This window comes from Diceros bicornis, chromosome 18, assembly GCF_020826845.1.
Source record: "Diceros bicornis minor isolate mBicDic1 chromosome 18, mDicBic1.mat.cur, whole genome shotgun sequence".
Lineage (NCBI taxonomy): Eukaryota > Metazoa > Chordata > Mammalia > Perissodactyla > Rhinocerotidae > Diceros > Diceros bicornis.
Window position 1 is genome coordinate 24,024,609 of NC_080757.1, and position 24,521 is coordinate 24,049,129.

At 36.2% G+C, this 24,521-nt stretch overlaps 1 protein-coding gene and 1 pseudogene across 1 annotated transcript in view; both read right to left on the reverse strand.

Annotated features, from left to right (window-relative positions):
• LOC131417241 (schlafen family member 13-like) overlaps positions 1 to 18,355 on the reverse strand; it is a 49,283-nt pseudogene extending 30,928 nt beyond the window's left edge.
• Positions 1 to 24,521, reverse strand: part of LOC131417243 (schlafen family member 12-like) — a 44,119-nt gene that overhangs the window by 10,145 nt on the left and 9,453 nt on the right. Inside the window, 3 exon segments of the mRNA XM_058560397.1 lie at positions 18,292 to 18,372; positions 19,633 to 19,895; positions 19,897 to 20,670. Of these exon segments, the coding sequence (XP_058416380.1) occupies positions 18,292 to 18,372; positions 19,633 to 19,895; positions 19,897 to 20,630 (1,078 nt within the window). The 5' untranslated portion in view covers positions 20,631 to 20,670.

Genomic DNA, 24,521 nt, shown 5'->3' on the forward strand with positions numbered 1-24,521 from the left:
CATCCATATTATAGGTGTCCCAGGAGGAAAAGAGAGAGACAGAAGGGCAGAGGACCTATTTGAAGAAATAACAGCTGAAAAATTTCCTAACCTAAGGAAGGAAACAGACATCCAGGTAAAGGAAGCACAGAGAGCACAAAGCAAAATGAACCCAAAGAGGCCCACACCAAGATACACTATCATTAAAATTTCAAGAATTAAAGATAAAGAGAGAATTGTAAAAGCTGCAAGAGAAAGGCAACAGGTTACACACAAAGGAAATCCCATAAGGCTATAAGCTTACTTCTCAGCTGAAGCTTTACAGGCTAGAAGGGAGTGGGCCTCAATATAGTCAAAGTGCTGGAAGGAAAAAAACTACAACCAAGAATACTCTACCCAGCAAGGTTACCATGCAAAATGGAAGGAAAGGTAAAGAGTTTTCCAACAAGCAAAAACTAAAAGAGTTTATCACCAATAAACTGGCCTTACGAGAAATATTAAATGGACTTATTTTAGTGGAGAAGAAAAGACCACTAATATGAATAAGAAAATTATCAAAGAAAAAAAATCACTGGTAAAGGGGAAATATACAGTAAAGGTAGCAGATCAACCACCTACACAGCTAATATGAGGGTCAAAAGACAAAAGTATTAAAAATATCTATCTCCATCATAAGAGGTTAAGTGATACACACACACAAAGAGCCTAAATATGATATCAAAAACATAAAATGTGGGGGGAGGGAAGTAAAAGTGTACAGCTTTTAGTAAGAGGTCAAACTTAAGAGACTATCAACTTAATACAGATTGCTATTTACATAGATTATTATATATGAACTTCATGGTAATCATAAACAAAAAACCTATATTGAATAGAGAAAAAATTAAGAAAAAGGAACCCAAACATAATACTAAAGAAATCTATCAAATCACAAGAGAAGAGAGCAAGAGAAGAAGAAAGGAACAAAGAAGAAATGCTACAACACCCAGAAAAAAAGTAACAAAATGGCAATCAGTACATACTTATCAATAGCTACTTTAAATGTCAATGGGCTAAATGCTCCAATCAAAAGACATAGAGTAGCTGAATGAATAAAAAAAAACAAGACCCATATATATGCTGCATATAAGAGAGACACTTCAGACCTAAGACACTCACAAACTGAAAGTGAAGAGATGGAAAAGATACTCCACGCAAAGGGCAATGAACAGAAAGCTTGGGCAGCAATAGTTATGAGAGACAAAATACACTTTAAAACAAAAATTGTAACAAGAGACAAAGAAGGGCATCACATAATAATAAAGAAAACAATCCAACAAGAGAACATAACACTTGTAAATATCTAAGCACCCAACACAAGAGCACCTAAATATATAAAAGAATTCTTAACAGACATAAAAGGAGAAATAAACAGTAACACAATAATAGTAGGGGACTTAAATGCTCCACCTACATCAATAGATAGGTCATCCAAACAAAAGATCAATAAGGAAACATTGGCCTTCAGTGACACATTAGGCAGATGGACTTAGTAGACATATACAGAACATTCCATCCAAAAACCACAGAATACATATTCTTTTTGAATGCACATGGAACATTCTCCAGGATAGATCACATATTGGGCCACAAAACAAGTCTCAATAAATTTAAGACACCTGAAATAATACCAACCACCATTTCTGACCACAATGGTATGAAACTAGAAATCAACTACAAGAGGAAAGCTGGAAAAACCACAAATACGTGGAGATTAAATAAACATCTATCGGGTCAATGAACAAATCAAAGGAGAAATAAAAAATACGCGGAGACAAGTGAAAAGACAACATGCCAAAGTTTATGGGATACAGCAAAAGCAGTACTGAGAGGGAAGTTTATAGCAGTACAGGCCTACCTCAAGAAACAAGAAAAATCTCAAATAAACAATCTCAAATAAAAAATAAAAAATCTCAAATAAACATCAACAGTGCACCTAAAGGAAATAGAAAAAGATCAAACAAAGTCCAAAATCAGTAGATGAAAGGAAATAATAAAAATCAGAGCAGAAATAAATGAAATAGAGGCTAAAACACAATAGAAAAAAATCGATGAAACTAAGCTTGTTCTTTGAAAAGAAAAACAGAATTGAGAAACCTTTAGCTAGATTCACCAAGAAAAAAAGAGAGAAGACTCAAATAAATAAAATCAGAAACAAAAGAGGAGAAATTACAACAGACACCTCAGAAATACCAAGGATTATAAGAGACTACTAGGAAAAGCTATACGCCAACAAACTGGATACTCTAGAAGAAATGGATCAATTTTTAGAATCATACAACCTTCCAAAACTGAATCAAGAATACATAGAGAATTTCAATAGACCAGTCACCAGTAAGGAGATCAAAACAGTAATCAGAAGCTTCCAAAAAGCAAAAGTCCAGGACCAGACAGCTTCCCTGACGAATTCTACCAAACATCAAAGAAGACTTAATACCTATCCTTCTCAAACTCTTCCAAAAAATCGAAGTGGAGGAGAAGCTTCCTAACTCATTCTACGAGGCCAACATTTCCCTGATACCAAAACCAGACAAGGACAACACAAAAAAAGAAAATTACAGGCCAATATCACTGATGAACATCGATGCAAAAATCCTCAACAAAATACTAGCAAATTAAATACAACAATAAATTTAAAAGATCATGCACCACGATTAAGTGAGATTTATTCCATGGATGCAGGATGGTTCAACATTTGCAAATCAATCAACGTGATGCACCACATCAACAAAATGAAAAATAAAAATCACGTGATCATCTCATTAGACGCAGAGAAAGCATTCGTCAAGATACAGCATCCATTTATGATAAAAACACTCAATAAAATGGTTATAGAAAGAAAGTACCTCAATATAATAGAGGCCATATATGACAAACCCACAGCTAATATACTCGACAGGGAAAAACTGAAAGCTATCCCTTTAAGAACAGGAACCAAACAAGGATGGTCACTTCCAACACTCTTATTTAACATAGTATTGGAAGACCTAGCCAGAACAATAAGGCAAGAAAAGGAAATAAAAGGGATCCAAATTGGAAAAGAAGAAGTGAAACTGTCACGATTCACAGATGACATGATTTTATACAGAGAAAAGCCTAAAGAATCCACCAAAATCTACTAGAAATAATAAATGAATACAGTCATATTAGAGGATACAAAATCAACATACAAAAATCAGTTGCATTTCCATACACTAACGACAAAATAGCAGAAAGAGAAATTAAGAATACCATCCCATTTACAATTGCAACAAAATAATAAAATACTTATGAATACATTTAACCAAGGAGGTGAAAGACCTGTACACTGAAAACTATAAAACACTGTTGAAAGAAATCAAAGAAAATACAAAGAAATAGAAGATATTCTGTGCTCATGGATTGGAAGAATTAATATAGTTAAAATGTCCATACTTCCTAAAGCAATCTACAGATTCAATGCAATTCCTATCCAAGTCCCAATGATATTTTTAACAGAAATAGAACAAAGAATCCTAAAACTTATAGGGAACAACAAAAGACCCCGAATAGCCAAAGGAATCCTGAGAAAAAAGAACAAACCTGGGGGTATCACACTCCCTGACTTCAAAATATACTACAAAGCTACAGTAATCAAAACAGCATGGTACTGACACAAAAACAGACACACAGATCAATGGAACAGAAACAAGAGCCCAGACATAAACCTACACATCTATGGACAGCTAATTTTTGACAAAGGAGCCAAGAATATACATTGGAGAAAAGGAAAGTCTCTTCAATAAATGGTGCTGGGGTAACTGGACAGCCACAAGCAAAAGAATGAAAGGAGACCGTTATCTTACACCATACCCAAAAATTAACTCAAAATGCATTAAAGACTTGAATGTAAGATCTGAAACCATAAAACTTCTAGAAGAAAACATAGGCAGTACGCTGTTCAACATCAGTCTTAGCAGCATATTTTCAAATATCATGTCTCACCAGGCAACGGAAATAACAGAGAAAATAAACAAATGGGACTACATCAAACTAAAAATCTTACTGCACAGCAAAGGAAAACACCAGCAAAACGAAAAGACAACCTAACAAATTGGAGAAGATATTTGCAAACCATATATCCGATAAGGGGTTAATATTCAAAATATATAAAGAATTCATAAAACTCAAGAAGAAAGAAACAAGAAACCCAATTAAAAAATTGGCAAAGGATCTGAACAGACATTTTTCCAAAGAAGATATACAGCTGGACAACAGGCATGTGAAAAAATGTTCAACATCACTAATTTTTAGGGAAATGCAAATCAAAACTACAATGAGATATCAATTCACACCCATCAGAAAGGATATAATTAACAAGACAAGAAATGACAAGTGTTGGAGAGGATGTGGAGAAAAGGGAACTCTCAGACACTGCTGGTGGAAATGTAAACTAGTGCAGCCACCATGGAAAACAGTGTGGAGAGGCTCAAAATTATTAAGACTAGAACTACCATGTGATCCACCTATTCCATTTCTGGGTATTTATCCAAAGAATATGAAAAAAACAATGCGTAAAGATATTTGCACCTCTGTGTTCATTGCAGCATTATTCACAATAGCCAAGACTTGGAAACAACCTAAGTGCCATCAAGGGATGAATGGATAAAGAAGATGTGGTATGCACACACAATGGAATACTACTGAGCTATAAAAAAAGATGAAATCTTGCCATTTGTGACATGTATAGACCTTGAGGGTATTATCCTAAACAATATAAGTCAGATGAAGAAAGTCAAATACCACATGATTTAACTCATAAGTAGAAGATAAAAACGACAACGACAACGACAAACAAAACACATAGACATAGAGATTAGATTGGTGGTTACCGGATGGGAAGTGGGGAGGGAGGAGGATGAAAGGGGTGATACGGTATATGTGTATGGTGATGGATGATAATTAGTCTTTTGGTTGTGAACATCATGTAGTCTATACAGAAATTGAAATATAATGATGTACACCTGAAATTTATATAATGCCATAAATCAATGTTACCTCAATAAAAAAGAAAGAAAGAACAGAGCCCACAGAGACATGTGGGATAGTATCAGGTGGATATCATATGTGGTAGACTGTATTTTCTAAAGATGACCCACCAAAATATATCCCATCTCACATGCTATTCTTACAGTGTGACATTGAAATTCCTCCATTGAGAGGAGGGGACTATGTTCCCTCCCCCTGAACCTGGGAAGACCTTTATTCTTGCCTCAACTTATAGAATGAGGCAGAAGTAACTACATGACTTCTGAGACTAGGACACAAAAGGAGGTACAACTTTGGACTGGACTTCTATCTGCTGAGACATGTCTTGATACTGTCATACTGGAGAGATCACATGGGGAAACTACATAGGATGGAGAGAAATGTCTGAGGAGCCCTAGCTGTTCCTGTCCCCTGCTGTTTTAGTCTCCCAACTGAGGTTCCAGACACCAAGGAGCAGAGAAAAACCATCCTTACTATACCCTGTCTAAATTCTGACCCATTGGGACCATTAGCATAATAAATGGTTGTTTTATGCCAGTACATTTTGGGGTAAAATTTGCTATCCTGACATAATAACTATAACAACATATGTATAACTGAAGGTCCAGAACGAAAGGAAAAAATGGAGCACATAAAGTATTTGAAGAATTAATGGTTGAAAAATTCCAAAATTTGAAAGACATCAAATCACAGACCCAAGACTTCAATGAACTGCAAGCAGGACAAATACAAAAAACAAACCTAGGCACTTCACAGTCAAACTGAAAAAATCCAAAATCAAAGAGAAAATCTTGAAAGTAGAGAAAAAAGGTTAGAATACACAAAAGGAAACGACAATATATATGACAGTCTATTTTTTATAAGAAACAATGGAGGATGGGAGACAATAGAATAAGATCTTTAAAGTCTTAAAAGAAAAAAGCAATCCAGAATTCTATCCTCCAAAAATAAAGGCAAAATAAAGACATTTTCAGACAAAGAAAACCAGAGACTTCATTACCAGCAAATCTGTACTACCAAAAAAACATACACACAAAAACCGAGAATCTAAATAATTTTTTTAACCTGAAGCAAAATGATACTAGACGGTCATTCATTTTCAATAGATCAGTTGGACTAGACTAGACATTTAGAAACTAGATGGTAATTCAACTAAATTGCAACTCGATTTACTGGAAGGGATTTAAAACAACATCAGAAATGGTAAATGTGTAGGTAAATATGAAAGACTATATACTTTTTCTTTCCTTATATTACTTGTTTTTAAAAATTAAAACATTGACTTTTTTCAACATATGAATTTTAAATAAACAATTATAATACCGTACTGTGGAGTTTATAACAGATATAGATGTAACACATACAGCAACAAAGCACAGGAGGTAAAGAGAACTATATTTTTGCAAGGTTTCTATAGTTTCTGTTAAGTAATACAGAATCAATTCTAGTAGATTGTCATAAGCTAAAGACATATTTGTAATCCTTGAAGCAACCACTAAAAAATCATACAAAGAGGCACAACTAATAAGCCAATAGAAAAGTCAAGATAAAATATTTTTTTAAATATTTGACTAGTCCAAAAGAAGACAGGAAATAAGGAACAGATAAACTAAAAACAAATGATAAAAACAAAAAAATGCATAACAAAACGGTATATCTAAATCCAAACATATCAATAATTATATTAAATGTAAATGGACTAAATGCTCCAATTAAAACACAGAGATTGTCAGAATGAATACAAAAGCACCCAACTATAGGCTGTCAACAAGACACACATTTTAAATACAAAGACATAAATAGGTTGAAAGCAAAAGAATGGAAAAATATATACCATTCAAGCTCTAATTATAAGAAAACTGGAGTGGCTATATTAATGTGACACTTTTAAAATAGACCTCAACTCAAGAAATATTATGGAGATGAAGAAAATTTCAAAATTATAAATGGGTCAAGACTTCAGGAAAATTATAAATGAGTATGGGCTTAATAACAGAGCTCCAAAATATCTGAAGCAAAAAATGACAGAATTAAAAAGAAAAATAGACAAATGCACTATTATAGATGGAGATTAGAAAACACCTCTCTTGCAAATTGAAAGAAAAACTAAACAAAAAATAAGTTTATAGAAGATGTGACTGACACTATCAGCCAACTTAACTGAATTGAGTATATTTGTAGAAAAATATACTCAACAACTGTAAAATATATGTTCTTTACTAGTGCACATGGCACATCCACCAAGATAAACCATAAGCAAACCAAAACAAGCTTCAATAAATTTAAATGCTATCTTTTTTTTTTTTTAACAATTTTATTTATTTATTTATTTTTCCCCCCCAAAGCCCCAGTAGATAGTTGTATGTCATAGCTTCACATGCTTCTAGTTGCTGTATGTGGGACACGGCCTCAGCACGGACAGAGAAGCGGTGTGTCGGTGCGCGCCCGGGATCCGAACCCGGGCCGCCAGCAGCGGCGCACAAGCAGTTAACCGCTAAGCCACGGGGCCGGCCCAAGCTTCAATAAATTTAAAAAGATTTAAATCTTACAGAGGATATTCTCTGATCACGATCAAATTAAATCAGAAATCAATAACTATAAGATATCTATAAAAGCCTCAAGTATTTGAAAATTAAACAGTAAAATTCTAAATAACCCATACATCAAAGAAGAATTCATAAGGAAAATTAGAAAATCTTTCAAAATGAATAATTAAAATTCAACATATAAAAATTTGTGGAATGCACATAAAGTAGTGCTTAGAGAGAAATTTATAGCATTTATTAGAAAAGAAAAAGGCTTAAATTTAAATGAGCCTAGTTTCCATTTTAATAAACCCAAAGTAAGTAGAAGGAAAGAAATTATAAAAAGCAGAGCAGAAGTCAATGAAAACAAACACATAAAATTACCAAATCCAAAAGCTGGTTCTTTGAAAATAAAATTAAACTGATAAACCCCTTACAAGACTCATTATGAAAGAGTAAAACACACAGATAACCAATTACAGGAATAAAAATACAACACCAGAAGAGATCTACACACATTATAAAGATTAAAAGAGAATGCTATAAAAATATTTTTGCTAATAAATTTGACAAATTAGATGAAATAGAAAAAAAAATCTATGAAAATAAAACTTGCCAAAATTGACAGAAGAAGAAACAGAAAATCTGAACAGGCATATATTTATTAAAGAAATGTATTTTGTTACCAAAAATCTTCCCATTAAGAAAACTCCAGGCACAGGGAGTTTCAATGGTGATTTCCATAAACTATATAAAGAACTATCACCACTCCTACTCAAACTCTTTTATAAAACAGAGGAACAAGAAACATATCTCAACTTATCCTCTGAGACCAGGATAACCCTGATACCAAATCCTGACAAACACAATGCAAGAAAAGAACTGAAAGCTACAGACCAATATCTCTCATGAACACAGAAAAAAAAATTCTTAGCAAAATATTAGCAAATAGAATCTAGAAATATATAAATAGGATAATACAACATGACCAAATAGAGTTTATTCTGGAACGCAAGTTGTGTTTAACATTTAAAAAAATATCAATCAATATAATTCACCACATTAACAGAAAAAAGGGAAAAAATATGGCCACCTCAACAGATCCAGAAAAGGCACGACAAAATTCAAGACCCATTCATGATTTTCCTCTCAGAAAATGAGAAATAAAGGGGAACTTTATCAATCTGTTAAAGGGCATCTAAGAAAAGAAAGACAGAATGTTTTCTCCTTAAGATTGAGAAGGCAAATTTTCTGCTCTCAGTGCCTGTATTCAACGTTTTACCTGAGATCCTAATCCTAGTCAGTACAATAAGGCAAAGCAATAAGAGATACTAAGATTAGAAAAGAAATAGTATAACTTTTTGTATTCACAGAAAACATGGTTGTTTATACAGAAAACCTATTTTATATTGATAAAAGAGTCAAGTCAAAGGAAAATATAACAAATTTTTATGTACCTGATAACATGGGTTCAAAATATAGAAGGAAAATTTGAGAGAATTAAAAGAGGTAGACAATTTTAGTTGAATATTTTAACACACTGCTTTCAGTAACTGATACAACAGACAAAATCTTTAGAAGCAGACAACAAAAATCAGTAAAGACAGGAGATTTGAACAACACAATTAATAAACTTAGCCTAAGTGACAGATAAAAACAGTACAACCATGCAAAACACATGTTGTTTTAAAAAGCACAAGAAACATTTACCAAAATATACAATATGATGGAAAATAAAGCAAGTCTCTACAAACTTCAAAGGATTGAAATCACATCGATATGTCCTCTGACCAGAGGGCAACTGTGCTAGAAATTGCATGTGACAGCCAGCCTTCAAATCCTCAATAATCTTCACTTCTTGGTATTCACACCATTGTGTGCCCCTCCCACACTGTACCAGAGTTCTGCCAAAAGCATACAGCAGGAGCAATGGTATGTCAATTCCAAGACTAGGTTATAAAAGACAGAAGAATCTCTCTCTCTCTAATTGCTCACTATGGGCCGGCCCCGTGGCTTAGCAGTTAAGTGCGCGCGCTCTGCTACTGGCAGCCCGGGTTCGGATCCCGGGTGCGCACCAACGCACCGCTTCTCCGGCAAAGCTGAGGCCGCGTCCCACATACAGCAACTAGAAGGATGTGCAACTATGACATACAACTATCTACTGGGGCTTTGGGGAGAAAAAAGGAGGAGGATTGGCAATAGATGTTAGCTCAGAGTCGGTCTTCCTCAGCAAAAGAAAGAGGAGGATTAGCATGGATGATAGCTTAGGGCTGATCTTCCTCACAAAAATAAATAAATAAAAAATAAAAAATAAAAAAATAAATAATTGCTCACTCTGGGGGAAGCTGACATTCCATGAGCATACTCAGACAACTCAGGGATAGACTCACATGGGGAGGAATTAAAGTATCTGGTCAACAGCCAAAGAGGAACTGAGGCCTGGCAACAAGCATGGTTGTTGGCTTGGGAGTAGATTTTCCCCCAGTCCAGCCTTCAAATGAGATAGGCCCATGGCTTGACTACAATGTAGCGAGAGACCTGGAGCCAGAACCACGCAGCTGAGGCACTCCCAGATTCCTGACCCATTGAAACAGTCAGGTAATAAATGTTTCTTGTTAATTTAAGCAGCTAAATTTGGGGTAGTTTGTTTACACATCAATAGATAATACAAGAGTCCTCCCTTATCTGTGAGGGATACCATTCCAAGACTCCAGTGGATGTCTGAAACCATGGATAGTACCAAACTCTATATATACTATGGTTTTTCCTATATGTACATAGCTATGATAAAGTTTAATTTATAAATTAAGGACAGTAAGAGATTCACAACAATAACTTCTCTTTGGCATATCTGAATTGCCAGCATCACTACTCTTGTGCTTTGAACTATTAAGTAAAATAAGGGTTACTTGAACACAAGCACTGTGATATCACGACAGTCAATTTGATAACCAAGACAGCTACCAAGTGACTAAGGGGCGGGTAGCGTACACAGCGTGGATACGCTGGACAAAGGGATGATTTATGTTCTAGGCAGGATGGAGCAGGACAGCACGAGATTTCATCATGCTACTCAGAACAGCTGCAATTTCAAACTTGTGAATTATTTATTTCTGGAATTTTCCATTTAATATTTTTGGATCTCGGTTGACTGTGTGTCCTGCACACCCGAAACTGTGGAAGGCAGAACCATGGATAAGTGGGCACTAATGTACATCAAAATAGCAGAAAGATCAGGGGCTGGCCCGGTGGCGCAGCGGTTAAGTGCGTGCGCTCTGCTGCGGCGGCCCAGGGTTCGCAGGTTCGGATCCCGGGCGTGCACCGACGCACCGCTTGCTAAGCCATGCTGTGGTGGCGTCCCACATAAAGTAGAGGAGGATGGGCATGGATGTTATCCCAGGGCCAATCTTCCTCAAGAAAAAACGGGAGGATTGGCGTCAGACGTTAGCTCAGGGCTAGTCCTCCTCACAAAAGAAAAAAAAATAGCAGAAAGATGACTAGAAAATCCCCAATGTTTGAAAATTAAGCGACAGATTTCCAAACGACCCATGAGTTAAAATAGAAAGCACAATGACAATAAGAAAATATTTAGAACTAGATGAAAATGAAAATACAACACATTAAAACTTTTGGAATGTGGTTCAAACAATTGAGGGGTGGAGTAAATGGCTCTAAAATGCATTTCTTGGAAAAGAAAAGGCTTAAAATCAATTACCTAAGTTTTCAGCTTTAAAGCCAGATAAGAACAGCAAACTACACCCAAAGAAAGAAATACGAAAAAAAATAAAGAACAGAAATCATTGCAATAGAAATGAAAATATACAATAGAGAAAATCAGTAAAGCCAAAGTTGGTTCTTTTTTTTTTTTTTTTTTTGCTGAGGAAGATTTGCCCTGAGCTAACATCTGTTGCCAACCTTCCTCTACTTTGTATGTGGGCCACTGCCACAGCATGGCCACCGAAGAGTGGTGTAGGTGCGCACCCAGGAATCAATGCCGGGCTGCCAAAGCAGAGGGTGCCGAACTTAACCACTAGGCCACCGGGGCTAGCCCCCAAGGTTGGTTCTTTGAAAAGATCAATAAAATAGTTAAACATCTAACAAGACTTACCAAGAAAAAACCCCACAAGTTATCAATCTCAAATATAAAAAAGACATCATTATAGATTCCACAGTTATTAAAAAGATAGTAAGAAGTTGTTATCAACAACTCTTTCAAAACAGGCAAAACCAACTTCTGGATATGTAAGTCAGAATAGAGATTTCATTTTTGGAGAATAATGACTGGGAGAATGTATGAGGAAGGTTTCTGGGGTGCTGGTAATGTTTTATCTTTTTTTTACAAGGGTATTAATTACAGAGGTGTGTTTGGTCAGGGGTGTTCACTTGAAAATTTATCAAGTGTGTATGGCTTCTGCACTTTTCTATATATGTTTTTAAGTGCTTATATTAGAAAAAAAGATTAATATTGAGTTAAGCATCATCTCCAGAAAGAAGAAAAGAACAGCAAAATAAATGCAAATGAAGTAGAAGAATGTAATACAAATAAGAGCAAAAAGTAATTTAAAAAGGAAACAAACATACAACAGAGACAATAAATAAAGTCAACAGTTGGTTCTTGGAAAAGAATAATAACTATGTCAACCTTCCAGCAGGACTGGTCAAGAATTTAAAAATAGAAAAAGTACAAACAACCAATATCAGGAATGCAAAATGGGACATCACTACAGATCCTGCAGACATGAAAAATTATAAGACATTATTATGAATAATTTTATGTCACTGAATTTGAAAATTTAGAAGATACAAACTTCTAGAAAATTATACCTTGCGAAAATTGACTAAAGAAGAAATAGAAATCTGAATAATACTGTAATCTTTAAAGAAAGTCCAGTCAGCAATCAAAAATATCTCCACAAAGAAAACTGTAGGAACAAATGATAAATATGACTTCATTAAAATTAAGAACTACTTTTCCTCAAAACATACCATACAGAGAGTGGGAAAAGTCACACAATGGAAGATGATATTTGCAACATAAATAACAGAAGACTTGTATCTAGATTTATTTTTAATTTCTATAAATCAATAAAAAAAAAGACAAACCAAAAGAAAAATGCTTTAAGCAACATTTCCTAGAGAAGGAATTTCAAGTGATCAGTAAACATATAACCAAGTTCTCAACTTCATTAGTAACCAAAGAAAAAGATAAATGCAAATTAAACTTATAGTAAGATAATTCTAGATGTCTACAAAATAGGCAGCATTTAAATACCTATTTTGCCTATTTTGTTGCCTATTTTGTGTGGGCAAGATTGTGCAGATTGGGTAGGCATGTAAATTTGGAAGCATTTTGGCATTATCTACTGAAGTTAAAGATACAAATACCCTATGACCCAACAATTCCACTTCTAGGTATGTGCTCAGGAAAAATTCATGCAAATGTGCACAGGGTGTCTGAAGCAGCATTCTTCATAATAGATCAAACTGGATATGACTCAAATCAACATAGCAATAGAGTATATAAATAAATTGTGTGTTCACATAGGAATATTTTATTGCAAGGAAAATTAATGAACTATAGGCAACATCTAACAAGCATAATTTTGAATGAAGAAACATCATAAAATTAATATATACAGTGTGGTTCCATTTAAGTTAGTTCAAAAATAAGCAAAACAAAGCTGTATTTTTAGGGGTGAACATATAGAAGATAAAATTATAAAGAATAGTGAAAATGTGATTACCATAAAACCAGGACGGAGGTAACCCAGGGTGGGGATGTGACTGGGAAAGAATACATAGGAGATTTTTAGGGTGTTAACCAATGATCTATTTTCTGTGTAGTAGATACACAGCTGTTTATAGACAACTGTTTCATTATATTGTTCACTTTTGTTTTATGTACGTTTCTGTAGGCACATTTCACAATCTTAAAAAAGCATTTTTTGAAAGGAAACAAATAACATAAATACAGGAAAGGAATAAGGCAAGGTAACTTTATCATGGTGTGCCTATAAAACTAGGAGAAATAACTGAAAAGCTGTTGTAATCATTAGAAGAATGGTTTGATACAATAAATATATTAACTGTAACATTTTTCTATATAATAGCAATTCATAGTTTAAAAATATAATTTAAAAAAATTTCATTCCAAAAGCAACAAGACTTGCAATTACTAGGAATAAACTTTAACAATAAATATTCAGCAACTCAACTGAGCACTCAGGTTCTAGAAACTTCTCATAATTAGAGGCAATTCGGCTTGGTCAAGGGAAAGGCTCCATGGAGACCTACAGTCTAGGTCACATGTTCCAGCCCAGATCACTATAGGTATCATTGTCCATCGTGTTTATATAGCTCTCCGGAATTTCTAAGGAAGGGGAGCTCCAACTTGGGCTAGGTTGGGGCACTCTGAATCTACCTGACCTAATACTCTTTTGTTTAATAGGTCTTAAATACCACATTTTCTACCAAAGGGGTTAGCGAAAATATTTTAGATTAGAATACAAGACAGAAAATTAACACCTAAGATACCTAGAAAAAGCATACTGTTTGAAAAGCACTTAATTCACAAAACAAGTAAATTTTTGAAACCAATCTGCTTTGTTCTCATAAGGAAATAAAAATAGACAAACTGAAATAAGAATATGAAAGATGAAATAAGAGAAACAATAGAAAAGATAAACAAATGGGACTACATCAGACTAAAAAGCTTGTGCACAGCAAAGGAAACCATCAACAAAATGAAAAGACAACCTAACAATTTGGAGAAGATATTTGCAAACCATATACCTGATAAGGGGTTAATCTCCAAAATACATAAAGAACTCATGCATCTCAACAACATAAAAACTAACAGCCCGATGAAAAAATGGGCAAAAGACCTGAACAGACATTTCTCCAAAGAAGATACACAGATGGTCAACAGAGACATGTAAAGATGTTCAACATCATTAACTATCAGGGAAATGCAAATCAAAACTACAATGAGATATCACCTCACGCCCATCAGAATGGCTATAATTAACAACACAGGAAGCAACAAGTGTTGGATAGGATGTGGACAGAAGGGAACTCTCATACACTGTTGGTGGGCATGCCAACTGGTGCAGCCACTATGGAAAATAGTATGGAGAGTCCTCAAAAAATTAAGAATAGAACTACCATACAATCTAGTTATCCCACTGCTGGGTATTTATCCAAAGAACATGAAATCACAAATGTGTAAAGATACATGCACCCCTGTGTTCATTGCAGCATTATTCACAATAGCCAAGACTTGGAAGCAAGCTAAGTGCCCATCAACGGACAAATGGATAAAGAAGACGTGGTATGTATACACAATGGAATACTACTCAGCCATAAGAAACGATGAAATCCCCCCATTTGTGACAACATGGATGGACATTGAGGGTATTATGCTAAGTGAAATAAGTCAGAGGGAGAAGGTCAAATACCGTACCATCTCACTCATAAGTAGAAGATGAAAACAACAACAAACAAACACATAGAGACAGAGATTGGATGGGTGGTTACCAGAGGGGACGGGAAGAGGGAGGAGGGCAAAAGGGATGATTAGGCACATGTGTGTGATGATGGATTGTACTTAGTATTTGGGTGGTGAACAAGAGAACATGATGTAATCTATGCAGAAATAGAAGTATAATGATGTACACCTGAAATTTATACAATGTTATAAACCAATATTACTGCAATAAAAATAAAAAAAAGAAAGAGAGATAAGTCAGACTGATAGTGAAATGCTAGCTGCTGAAATGAAGATTCCTTAAAAATATAACTTACCAAAATTAACTCAAGAGGACATAGAAAACCTGGGTAATCCTTTAATTGTTAAAGAACTGGAAATAGTTAAACATCTTCTCACAAAGGGCCCAGACAGTTTTACAGGCAAGTTCTACCAAATTTCAAGCAATGTATTATTCCAATCTTATATAAATTTTTCTAGAGGATAGAAAAAGAAGAAGTAATCCCCAACTCATTCTGATTCCAGTGTTATTTTGATACAAACACTAGACAAAGGAAGAGAGTGGACTATTACGAGCCTTTATCACTCATGAATTTAGATGTAAAAATTCTAAATAAAATATTAGCAAGTTGAACAAAAGTGTATAAAGGAGATAATACTCCAATATCCACTTGGATTTGTTACAGGAATGCAAAACTGGTTTAACATAAAACATTAACATGTCATTTGTCAATTAACAAATTAAGGGGAAAAACATATGATCATGTAATCAGAAATAGAAAATGTGCTTGATAAAATTCAATATTCATTCATGATAAAAAGAAAAAGTGTTCAATAAACTAGGTATATCATTGAACTTCCTTAATCTGAAAAGTGGTTTATTCAAAAATACCTAAGGCAAACTTCAATGTAAATGAGAAAGTCACAGAAGTATTCTCTTGAAGAGTCAAAGAGAGACAATTTCCATTCAGAATTACAGTGAAAGTCCTCATCAGTTCATTAAGACAAGAAAAAAATTAAAAGCATAAAGATTGGGGAAAAAATTAAAAGTACAAAGCATAAAAATTAAAAGCATAAGGAAACAAAATATTTTGTAATTGTTTATAAAGAATATAAAAAGGATCTATGGGGGGCCGGCTCCGTAGCATAGCGGTTAAGTGCGCGCACTCCGCTGCTGGCGGCCCGGGTTTGGATCCTGGGCGCGCACAGATGCACTGCTTGTCAGGCCATGCTGTGGTGCCGTCCCATATAAAGTGGAGGAAGATGGGCACGGATGTCAGCCCAGGGCCAGTCTTCCTCAGCAAAAAAGAGGAGGATTGGCATGGATGTTAGCTCAGGGCTGATCTTCCTCACACACACACAAAAAATATCTATGGAAAAATTGGAAATACAAGGAAATACAAGGAAAGTCTAACAAGGTGGTGTAATATAAAATCAACAGCATTTCTACACACCAGCAACAAACAATTAGAAAATGTAACTTTCAAAGAAAAATATCATTTATAACAACAAAAATTAAAAGAACCTAGTAATAAATGTAACAAAAGATGTATAAAACTTGTATACAGAAATTTATAAAACTTTAAAGACATTAAAGAAGATATAAATAAGTGGAGAGATTTCCTATGTTCAAGAATACAAAGACTGACCGATGTAAATATGTCATTTCTTCCCAAATCTATCTACAGATTCAATATAACTGCAATCAAAATCCCAAAAGGGTTTTTTTGTGGCACTTAAGCAGATTCTAAAATTTGTATGATCGATTGAATGACTAAAATTATCAAGACACACTCAAAGAAAAAGAATAAAAGTAAGGGGGCTCACCCTACCAGATATTGATACTTAGTATAATATTACAATATTAAGACAGCGTAGTGCATGTAGGGACAGACAAACCGACCAAGGGAACGGAACAGAGATTCTAGAAATAGGGCTATACTAGATGTACTCAGTAAGATGCTGGAGGTGGCGGCAGATCAGTCGGGGAAACTGGAACTACTCAGGAACCGGAACTGGGACAGTGTTTATCCACATGGAAGAAATGAAGTAGCACCCCTACATCACTGTTCATAGGGATGGATTGAGGATTTAAATGTTAAATGTAAAGTACAAACCTTTAAGACCTTTAGAAGAAAATGAAGGGAAATATCTTTGTAATCTTAGGGTAGAGAAGGATCTCTTATACAAGGCATAAAGAACACTAAACGACAAAATTAAAACATGGTAAGTTTCATTATACTAAAATATAAAACTACTGATTATCATAATATGCCTTAAGAAAAGAGAAACTGCAAGCCACCAGACTTGGAAAAGACATCTGTTATCTGCAATACCCATGACCGAACGAGGATTTGGGTTCTAGAATCTGTAAATTACTCCTACAAATCAACTAGAAAAAAAACAAAGCCCTAGTAGAAAAATGGGCAAAAGATAGAATAGGTATTTCATAGAAGATGAAAGACATACAGCCAATAAGTATATAAAGAGGTGCTCAACCAAATTAGTAATCAGGGAAATGCATTCCACAAAGAGATACCATTTTATACCTTTTGACTGGGAAGCAGGAGGATGAGAAAGAGGAGGAGAAGAAAGACGATGAGAAGTTTGACAACTGCAGAAGATGTGGCATTTCTAATATACTGTTGATGGGAGTAAAGTGACCCACCTACTTTGAAAAACAATTTGGCGTTAGCTTATTGCTTGAATGTCCACATACCTCCTGACCCAGCAATTCTACTTCTAGGTGTGCACCTAAGAGAAACTCTTGCAAATATGTGCTAGAAGACTGAACAAGAATATTCAAGGGAACACTGTTCAGATAGTAGAAAACATGTTGCCCATAAACAAAAACAGACAAATCAGAGATACTGAGTACTGAAGGCATTTCTTCAGTAACGGAATATAGCCATGTGTGAAGCTGGGGCCCAGTCTAGACTTCCCAGTTGACACGATATACTTCCTTTTTTGTTTAAACTAAACTGAGTTGAGTTTCTCTTACTTTCAATTAAACGAGTTCCTATTACACCAAGAAAAGTCTAATCAAAATCTACAGAATTACACTTGGACATAATCAATGACTAAAAACATCTAAGTATTCCCATAAACACCAGAGTGTGCTTTGGTGTCAAATATCAAGAGAAAGCTGATCTAAAGAGAAGGACACTTGAGCATATTCACACCAAGAAGTCCAAGGAACCAGAATTAAACTACCTGCAAGGTGGCATCTCTGCTGCTGACTTTCCGAATTCTTACCATTATAAACAGGCCGACTCTGGGGAATAGGTGATGACATACTTTGTTGAAGGCTCATCTCTTCAAATAACCTGGAAAAGTCTTAAAAAACAAAAATACATTCTTAATTTGCCACAAAGGAGACCCTCAACTGACTAATGCATAGTTTACCAAAAGTCCGCATAGATCTAACCCCGTTTTCCCAATAGAAATATTGTTAGATGTTGTGGTTAGATTCCTAGGTTAGACACAAATTTTAAATTTAATCCTTGATGCTGCTGAAACATACTATACCTGGAATGAAAATTAATAGGAAAAATGTTTTAATCATAATTGAATCCGTTACCATGCAAGTGGGTTCATTTTAAAAGCAATTAAAATTAGATGTGATGGCTAGTGAAGGAGAGCTGAGTTTTGTGCAGATTCTAAGGAAGAAGCTTGTGTTTTCAGAGATTTTAGAAGTTACTAGTGCTGGCCTAATTTCATTCGAGGCTTTCCTTTTCCAAAATCAAATGAAATACCAGCATTTTTCTTTTCTTAGTCCAATAGTCCAATTCAGGGTTACATTTTGCATCACAAATGGAAAAGACAGGAGAGGAAGAGGTTTTAAGGGAAATAAATGGAAAGGGGTAAAGAAAGATGAAGGAGCAAGTAAACAAAAGAGGCAAGCATTCCTGAGAGAAAGAAATGGTCAGTTCCTGAAACTGAGCTTAGAAAGAACAAGGAGGAGGACTGAACAGGCTTTCCTTGAAAGTGCATAAAGCGCTGGTAGGGAAGAAACACAGGGTTAATCGGATCTTTGTAACAGGTAGTGCTACTGAGAGAAGATAATGTGCTTTCTGTAAGGAATCGCTATCTTCTAAGCAGGTAGAAGAAAAGAAGAGAGAGTGAACTATTGACTGTAGCCACCAGAGATTCGTAAATTAGGTGTTGAAATCTGAGGACTACTGATCTTGCCCCAAATCCCAAAGGAAAAATCTTCCTGCCACCCTTGCCAAATGTATCCTTATTTCTAAGGATAAGAAATTCCTGGGGCTGGCCCCATGGCTTAGCGGTTAAGTGCGTGTGCTCTGCTACTGGCGGCCTGGGTTCGGATCCCGGGCGCGCACCGACGCACTGCTTGTCCAGCCATGCTGAGGCGGCGTCCCACATACAGCAACTAGAATGATGTGCAACTATGACATACAACTATCTACTGGGGCTTTGGGGAGAAAAAAGGGAAAAAAAAGAGGAGGATTGGCAATAGATGTTAGCTTAGGGCCAGTCTTCCTCAGCAAAAACAGAGGAGGATTGGCATAGATGTTAGCTCAGGTTTGATCTTCCTCCCAAAAAAAAAAAAAGAAAGTATCAGAAATTCCTCACTTGGTCGTTCCTCACTTGGTTCAGCATCCACCATGAACTGGATCCATTCATTCACGGTTATCTGCCTCACACGGTTGTCTTCCACACACCAGGAATCCAGGTCTTTAGCAAACACTGCACAGCAGAATCGCTCTATTTTGAGAGCACAAACATACCCACAAACACGTCCTTCATCATATACTTCAAGGAATTTGCACGAGTAATTTATCTCCCTATTCCTCCCACAGAAGTGATAGACAGGCAACTTCCTGATGGATGTTTCCTTGTTGATCTTCACTCACACTGATAAACAAATATCCCCCATCAGTATTTGCAAATGCAGAAACATGTTGAGGAAGAATCTCTTTAATGTGTTGAAACCACTATTCTGTTGAGAATTGTTTCATTTCAACATGTGTGGATTCAGTAAAGATGAGTTTTCCTTTGTACCTAAGTCGCGTCCTGTTAAAAACGTCAGCAGCCAAGGCCTCTATGTTACTTTCTTCTTGTACATCAAAACGGAATCTCTTTGGAGGCGATAAATGTTTTATAGACAACCACTCTCCACTTTCTTTCCTGTCTTTGAGGAAGTCCAGTGCAGCCATGGGACTCATGACATTTACAGATGTCACATCCCTTTTGTACAAATTGGAGCTCAGGGTGACAATTTTCATACCAGTGATTTGTGAGCTCCATGATTTGACAAAAATCAGAAAGTAGTTACCTTGCTGCATGAAGTCTAGGTATTTAGGAACACACAGAAGCATATTCTGAAAAGAATTTTCCAAATCTAATCCTATTCCATCACTTTTGAAACTATAGTTTTCATTCTCAATTTTAGCCTTGATCACTCCCCCTCCAGAATTCACTTTACCACACACAGCTTGTGAGATTTTATAATTCTGCATTTTTCTCAGTTGAGGATTCATTTTATTTCTGTTCTTCTCCCCAAGAGTGACTCTTCCCACATACAGAACCAGCTCAGGACAGTCAGTTTCCAAATCAATACTGATATCCATTTTCCCAGTAGCTGTTTAACTTCCAAGCAGAAATCTTTTTCTGTAAAACAGACAGAGTCATTAGACTAGGACTTGAGCAGGAGACACCGCCAATTCTGTATTGAGAGGCAAATCCAGCAAAACCCTTTGCTGTATAGATTCCACTAAATGCCACAGTAAAGATACAGGTAGGAAGTAACTTTGTGGGACAGATTTTGAGGTGAGACTGTAATAATTTCTACTCGTACTAAGTTTTTGAATTTTTTCCATAGTTTTGTATGATTTTCTTCTAATCGCTTTAATCTCATCTTTATCTGTGTTTAAATCTCCTTTCTAATCCCTAATATTGTATAACTTGTGTTCTCTCTCCTTTCCTTACATAAGCCCCTGAGGAGCCTATCTAGGTTTTGGATCTCAGTGAAGCAAGTTTTAGTTTTATATATTATTTCTAATTTTCTTTTACTTTTCTTTTAATAATTTCAGTTTTTACCTTAATTAGTTCTCTCCTTTAATTGGGAAATCCTTTCAGAAAATTCTAAGTGGGGATCCAAGGACATCCAACAACATGCCATGAGAATAATTTTTCCTTCTTGCAAGGATGAATTAGATTCACACATTTTAGCCATAGATCTTAAGCAAGGTGGGCCAAGTCACTGTGCCCTTTTCCTATCAGGTATCCACATATTTTCAATGAGGTAAAATCCTTATATACAAAACACCTACTTTAGTATAAGTATCCCTAATTGATCAGCTCTGTCCCTTTAAGTTCTACTGAGATCACTGCTTTGCCATAGATGGCCTAGAAACAGTTGAGAGTAGAGTCCATCACAGGTAGCAAACACAACACTAGGAAAGGTTATAAAGGGGTCAGAATATTCCTGTCCACTGCTGGACCAGTGTCCTGCAGAGGCTCAGCTGCAGACTGTGGATATCACTTCTGTCTCTATAAATTCCTGATCATATGTAAGCAACTGTTAAGGATTGAACATTTGTGTCCCTCCAAAATTCATATGTTGAACCCTCCCCCACCATGTGATGGTATTAGGAGGTGGGGCCTTTGGGAGGTAATTAGGAACGGATGAGGTCATGAGAGTGGAGCCCTCATGAATAAGATTAGTGCCCTTAGAAGAATCACAAGAGAGCTTGCTTCCCCTCTCTGCTCTCCATCCTTTGAGGCTACAACGAGAAGTTGGTAGTCTGCAACCAGAAGAGGCTCCTCACCAGAATCTGACCATGCTGGCACCCTGATCTTGGAATTCTCAGCCTCCAGAACTCTGAAAATTAAATTTCTGTTGTTTATAAGCCACCCAGTCTATGGTGTTTTTGTAATAGAAGCCAGAGCTAAGACACAACAATAATTTTGGGGCCCCAGACCATTTGGACAATTGGGGTGAGATCAAGAAAATCCATATGCCAATCCTGACCATTCCATATAGAAGAAAAAGAGAAACATATAGTCCACATGACACTCAGCAAATTACAGGGGCCAGACTAGGTGTTCAGTGAATGCCACCACTCCATGTGCACCAGAATAGTCACCACTCCCCATGTGACCTGGGGCCTCTGTGCCTTTTCACAGGTGTGCTCTGAGACTCCAATGCCCTCCTCGACTTTTGTCACCTGACAAACTTCTCTCATCCTTCCCAGAACTCCCATGTCTGTCCTTCTCTACTCAGGACTCCCACAGAACTTTGTATCCATACTGGGCACTAAACTCACCGTGGAACTAGTGAAATCTTTAGAAAGAGAGCACTAGAGTGTCCAGAGCAGTTGTTTTCAAAATACAGGAAATCAGGTGAGGGCTCCTAATGATTTGGGACACCAGGATGAAGGTCACTGGGGGCTGGTTGATTCTGACCTACACCCCAGGCTCTGACTTTCTCTAGTAGCAATAACTCCAGTCATAGACAAAATTTATTTTTCAGATGATCTAATCTTACCATGGATCTAGGGGAAATCTTCAGAAACAGAGCACTGAAGAGTCCAGAGAAGTCACTTTCAAACTAGGGAAGAAATAAGTGAGGGCTCCTAATCACTTAGCACACAAGGAGGAAAGGCTTGTGGCCTGGTTCCTGCCTTGGACTCTGAACCTCAGAGGGTGCAGAGCACTCTCCATGTTCTGGAATGCCTTCCTTGAAATTTTCTGAGCCCCTTCCAGTGCCTGGGACCAGTTAGAGCCAGCAGTGTCATCCTGGAAAGGTGCCCAACCCTGGACAAAACCGCATGGGCCCAGGTCCTCATTTCTTCCCTTTGCAGAGCTCAGTGGCCCTCTACCCAAGGAGCCCTAGGACTCATGCCTATTGAGTTGTCCTGGGACCTCACAGCTGGGTCCTGGTTCCAGGAGCATAACTTGGTGCTATAGATTGAATGTTTGTGTCTCCTCAAAATTCATATGTAGAAGCCTAATCCCCAATGTTATGATGTTTGGAGGTGGGGTCCTTGGGAGGTAATTAGATCATGAGGGTGAAGCCCTCATGAATGGTATTAGTACTCTTATAAAAGGTCCCCAGAGAGCTGCCTGGCTCCCCCCATCATGTGAGGACACAGAGAAAAGACAGCCATCTATGAACCAGAAAAGGGGCCTTCTCCAGACACCAAATGTGCTAACACCTTAATCTGGACTTCCTCGCCTCCAAAACTGTGAGAAATAAGTTTCTCTTGTTTATAAGTCACCCAGTTTACGATATTTTGTTAGAGCAGCATGAACGGACTAAGACACCCTGGCAAGTGGATCACCCTCATTGGCTGGAGCAGTATTTCTTTCACAAGATTGAGTGAGACTTAATTGCCAGAATGGTGCTGATGTGCTGGTTTTAGTCAACTTAAATTGTTTACATTGGCACAGACCCCACAAAAATTATTTGCCTGGATAGAATTCACCAGCAAAACCACCTAGTCCAGGGCTTTTCTTTGTTGGGAGGGTTTTGATTACTGATCCAGTCCCTTTACTAGTTATAGATCTATTCTGATTTTCCAGTTCCACCTGATTCAGTCTTGATAGGTTGTGTTTCTAAGAATTTGTCTATTTCATCTAGGTTATCCAATTTGTTGGTGTACAATTGTCCACAGTACTCTCTTATAGTCCTTTTTGTTTCTGTAAAATTGGTAGTAATGTCCCTTCTTTCATTTCTGATTTTAGTTATTTCAGTTTTCTTTTTTTTTGTCAGTATAGGTAAAGTTTGTCAATTTTGTTGATTTTTTTCAAAAAACCAATTCTTAGTTTCATTGATTTTTTTCCTATTGTTTTTCTATTCTTTATTTCATTTATTTCTGCTCTAATCTTTATTATTTCCTTCCTTTTGCTAACTTTGGGTTTAGTGTGTTCTTTTTTATGAGGTGTAAAATTAGGTTGTTGATTTGAGATCTTTCTTCTTTTTTAATGTAGGCATCTACTGCTATAAAATTCCTTCTTATACTGCTTTTGCTGTATCCCATAAGTCTTAGTATGTTCTGTTTTTGTCTTTCTCAAGATATTTTCTAATTTCCCTTGTGATTTACTCTTTGTCCTATTGGTTGCTCAAGAGTGTTATTTAATTTTCACATATTTGTGATTTTTCCAGTTTTGGCTTGTATTATTGATTTCTAGTTTAATTATATTGTGATCAGAAAAGATACTTTGTATGATTCTGATCTTTTTAAATTTGTTAATACTTGTTTTGTGGCCTAACATGTGGTCTAGGATAATGTTCCATGTGATTTGAAAAGAATATATATTCTGTTATTGTTGAATGGATATATCTGTTAGGTCCAATTGGTTTATAGTGTTGTTCAAGTCTTCTATTTCCTTACTGATCTTCTCTGATTGTTCTATCCATTATTAAAAGTGGGATACTGAAGACTCCCACCATTATTATAGAGCTGTCTATTTCTTCCTAGAATTCTATTAATGTTTGCTTCATATATTTAGGAGCA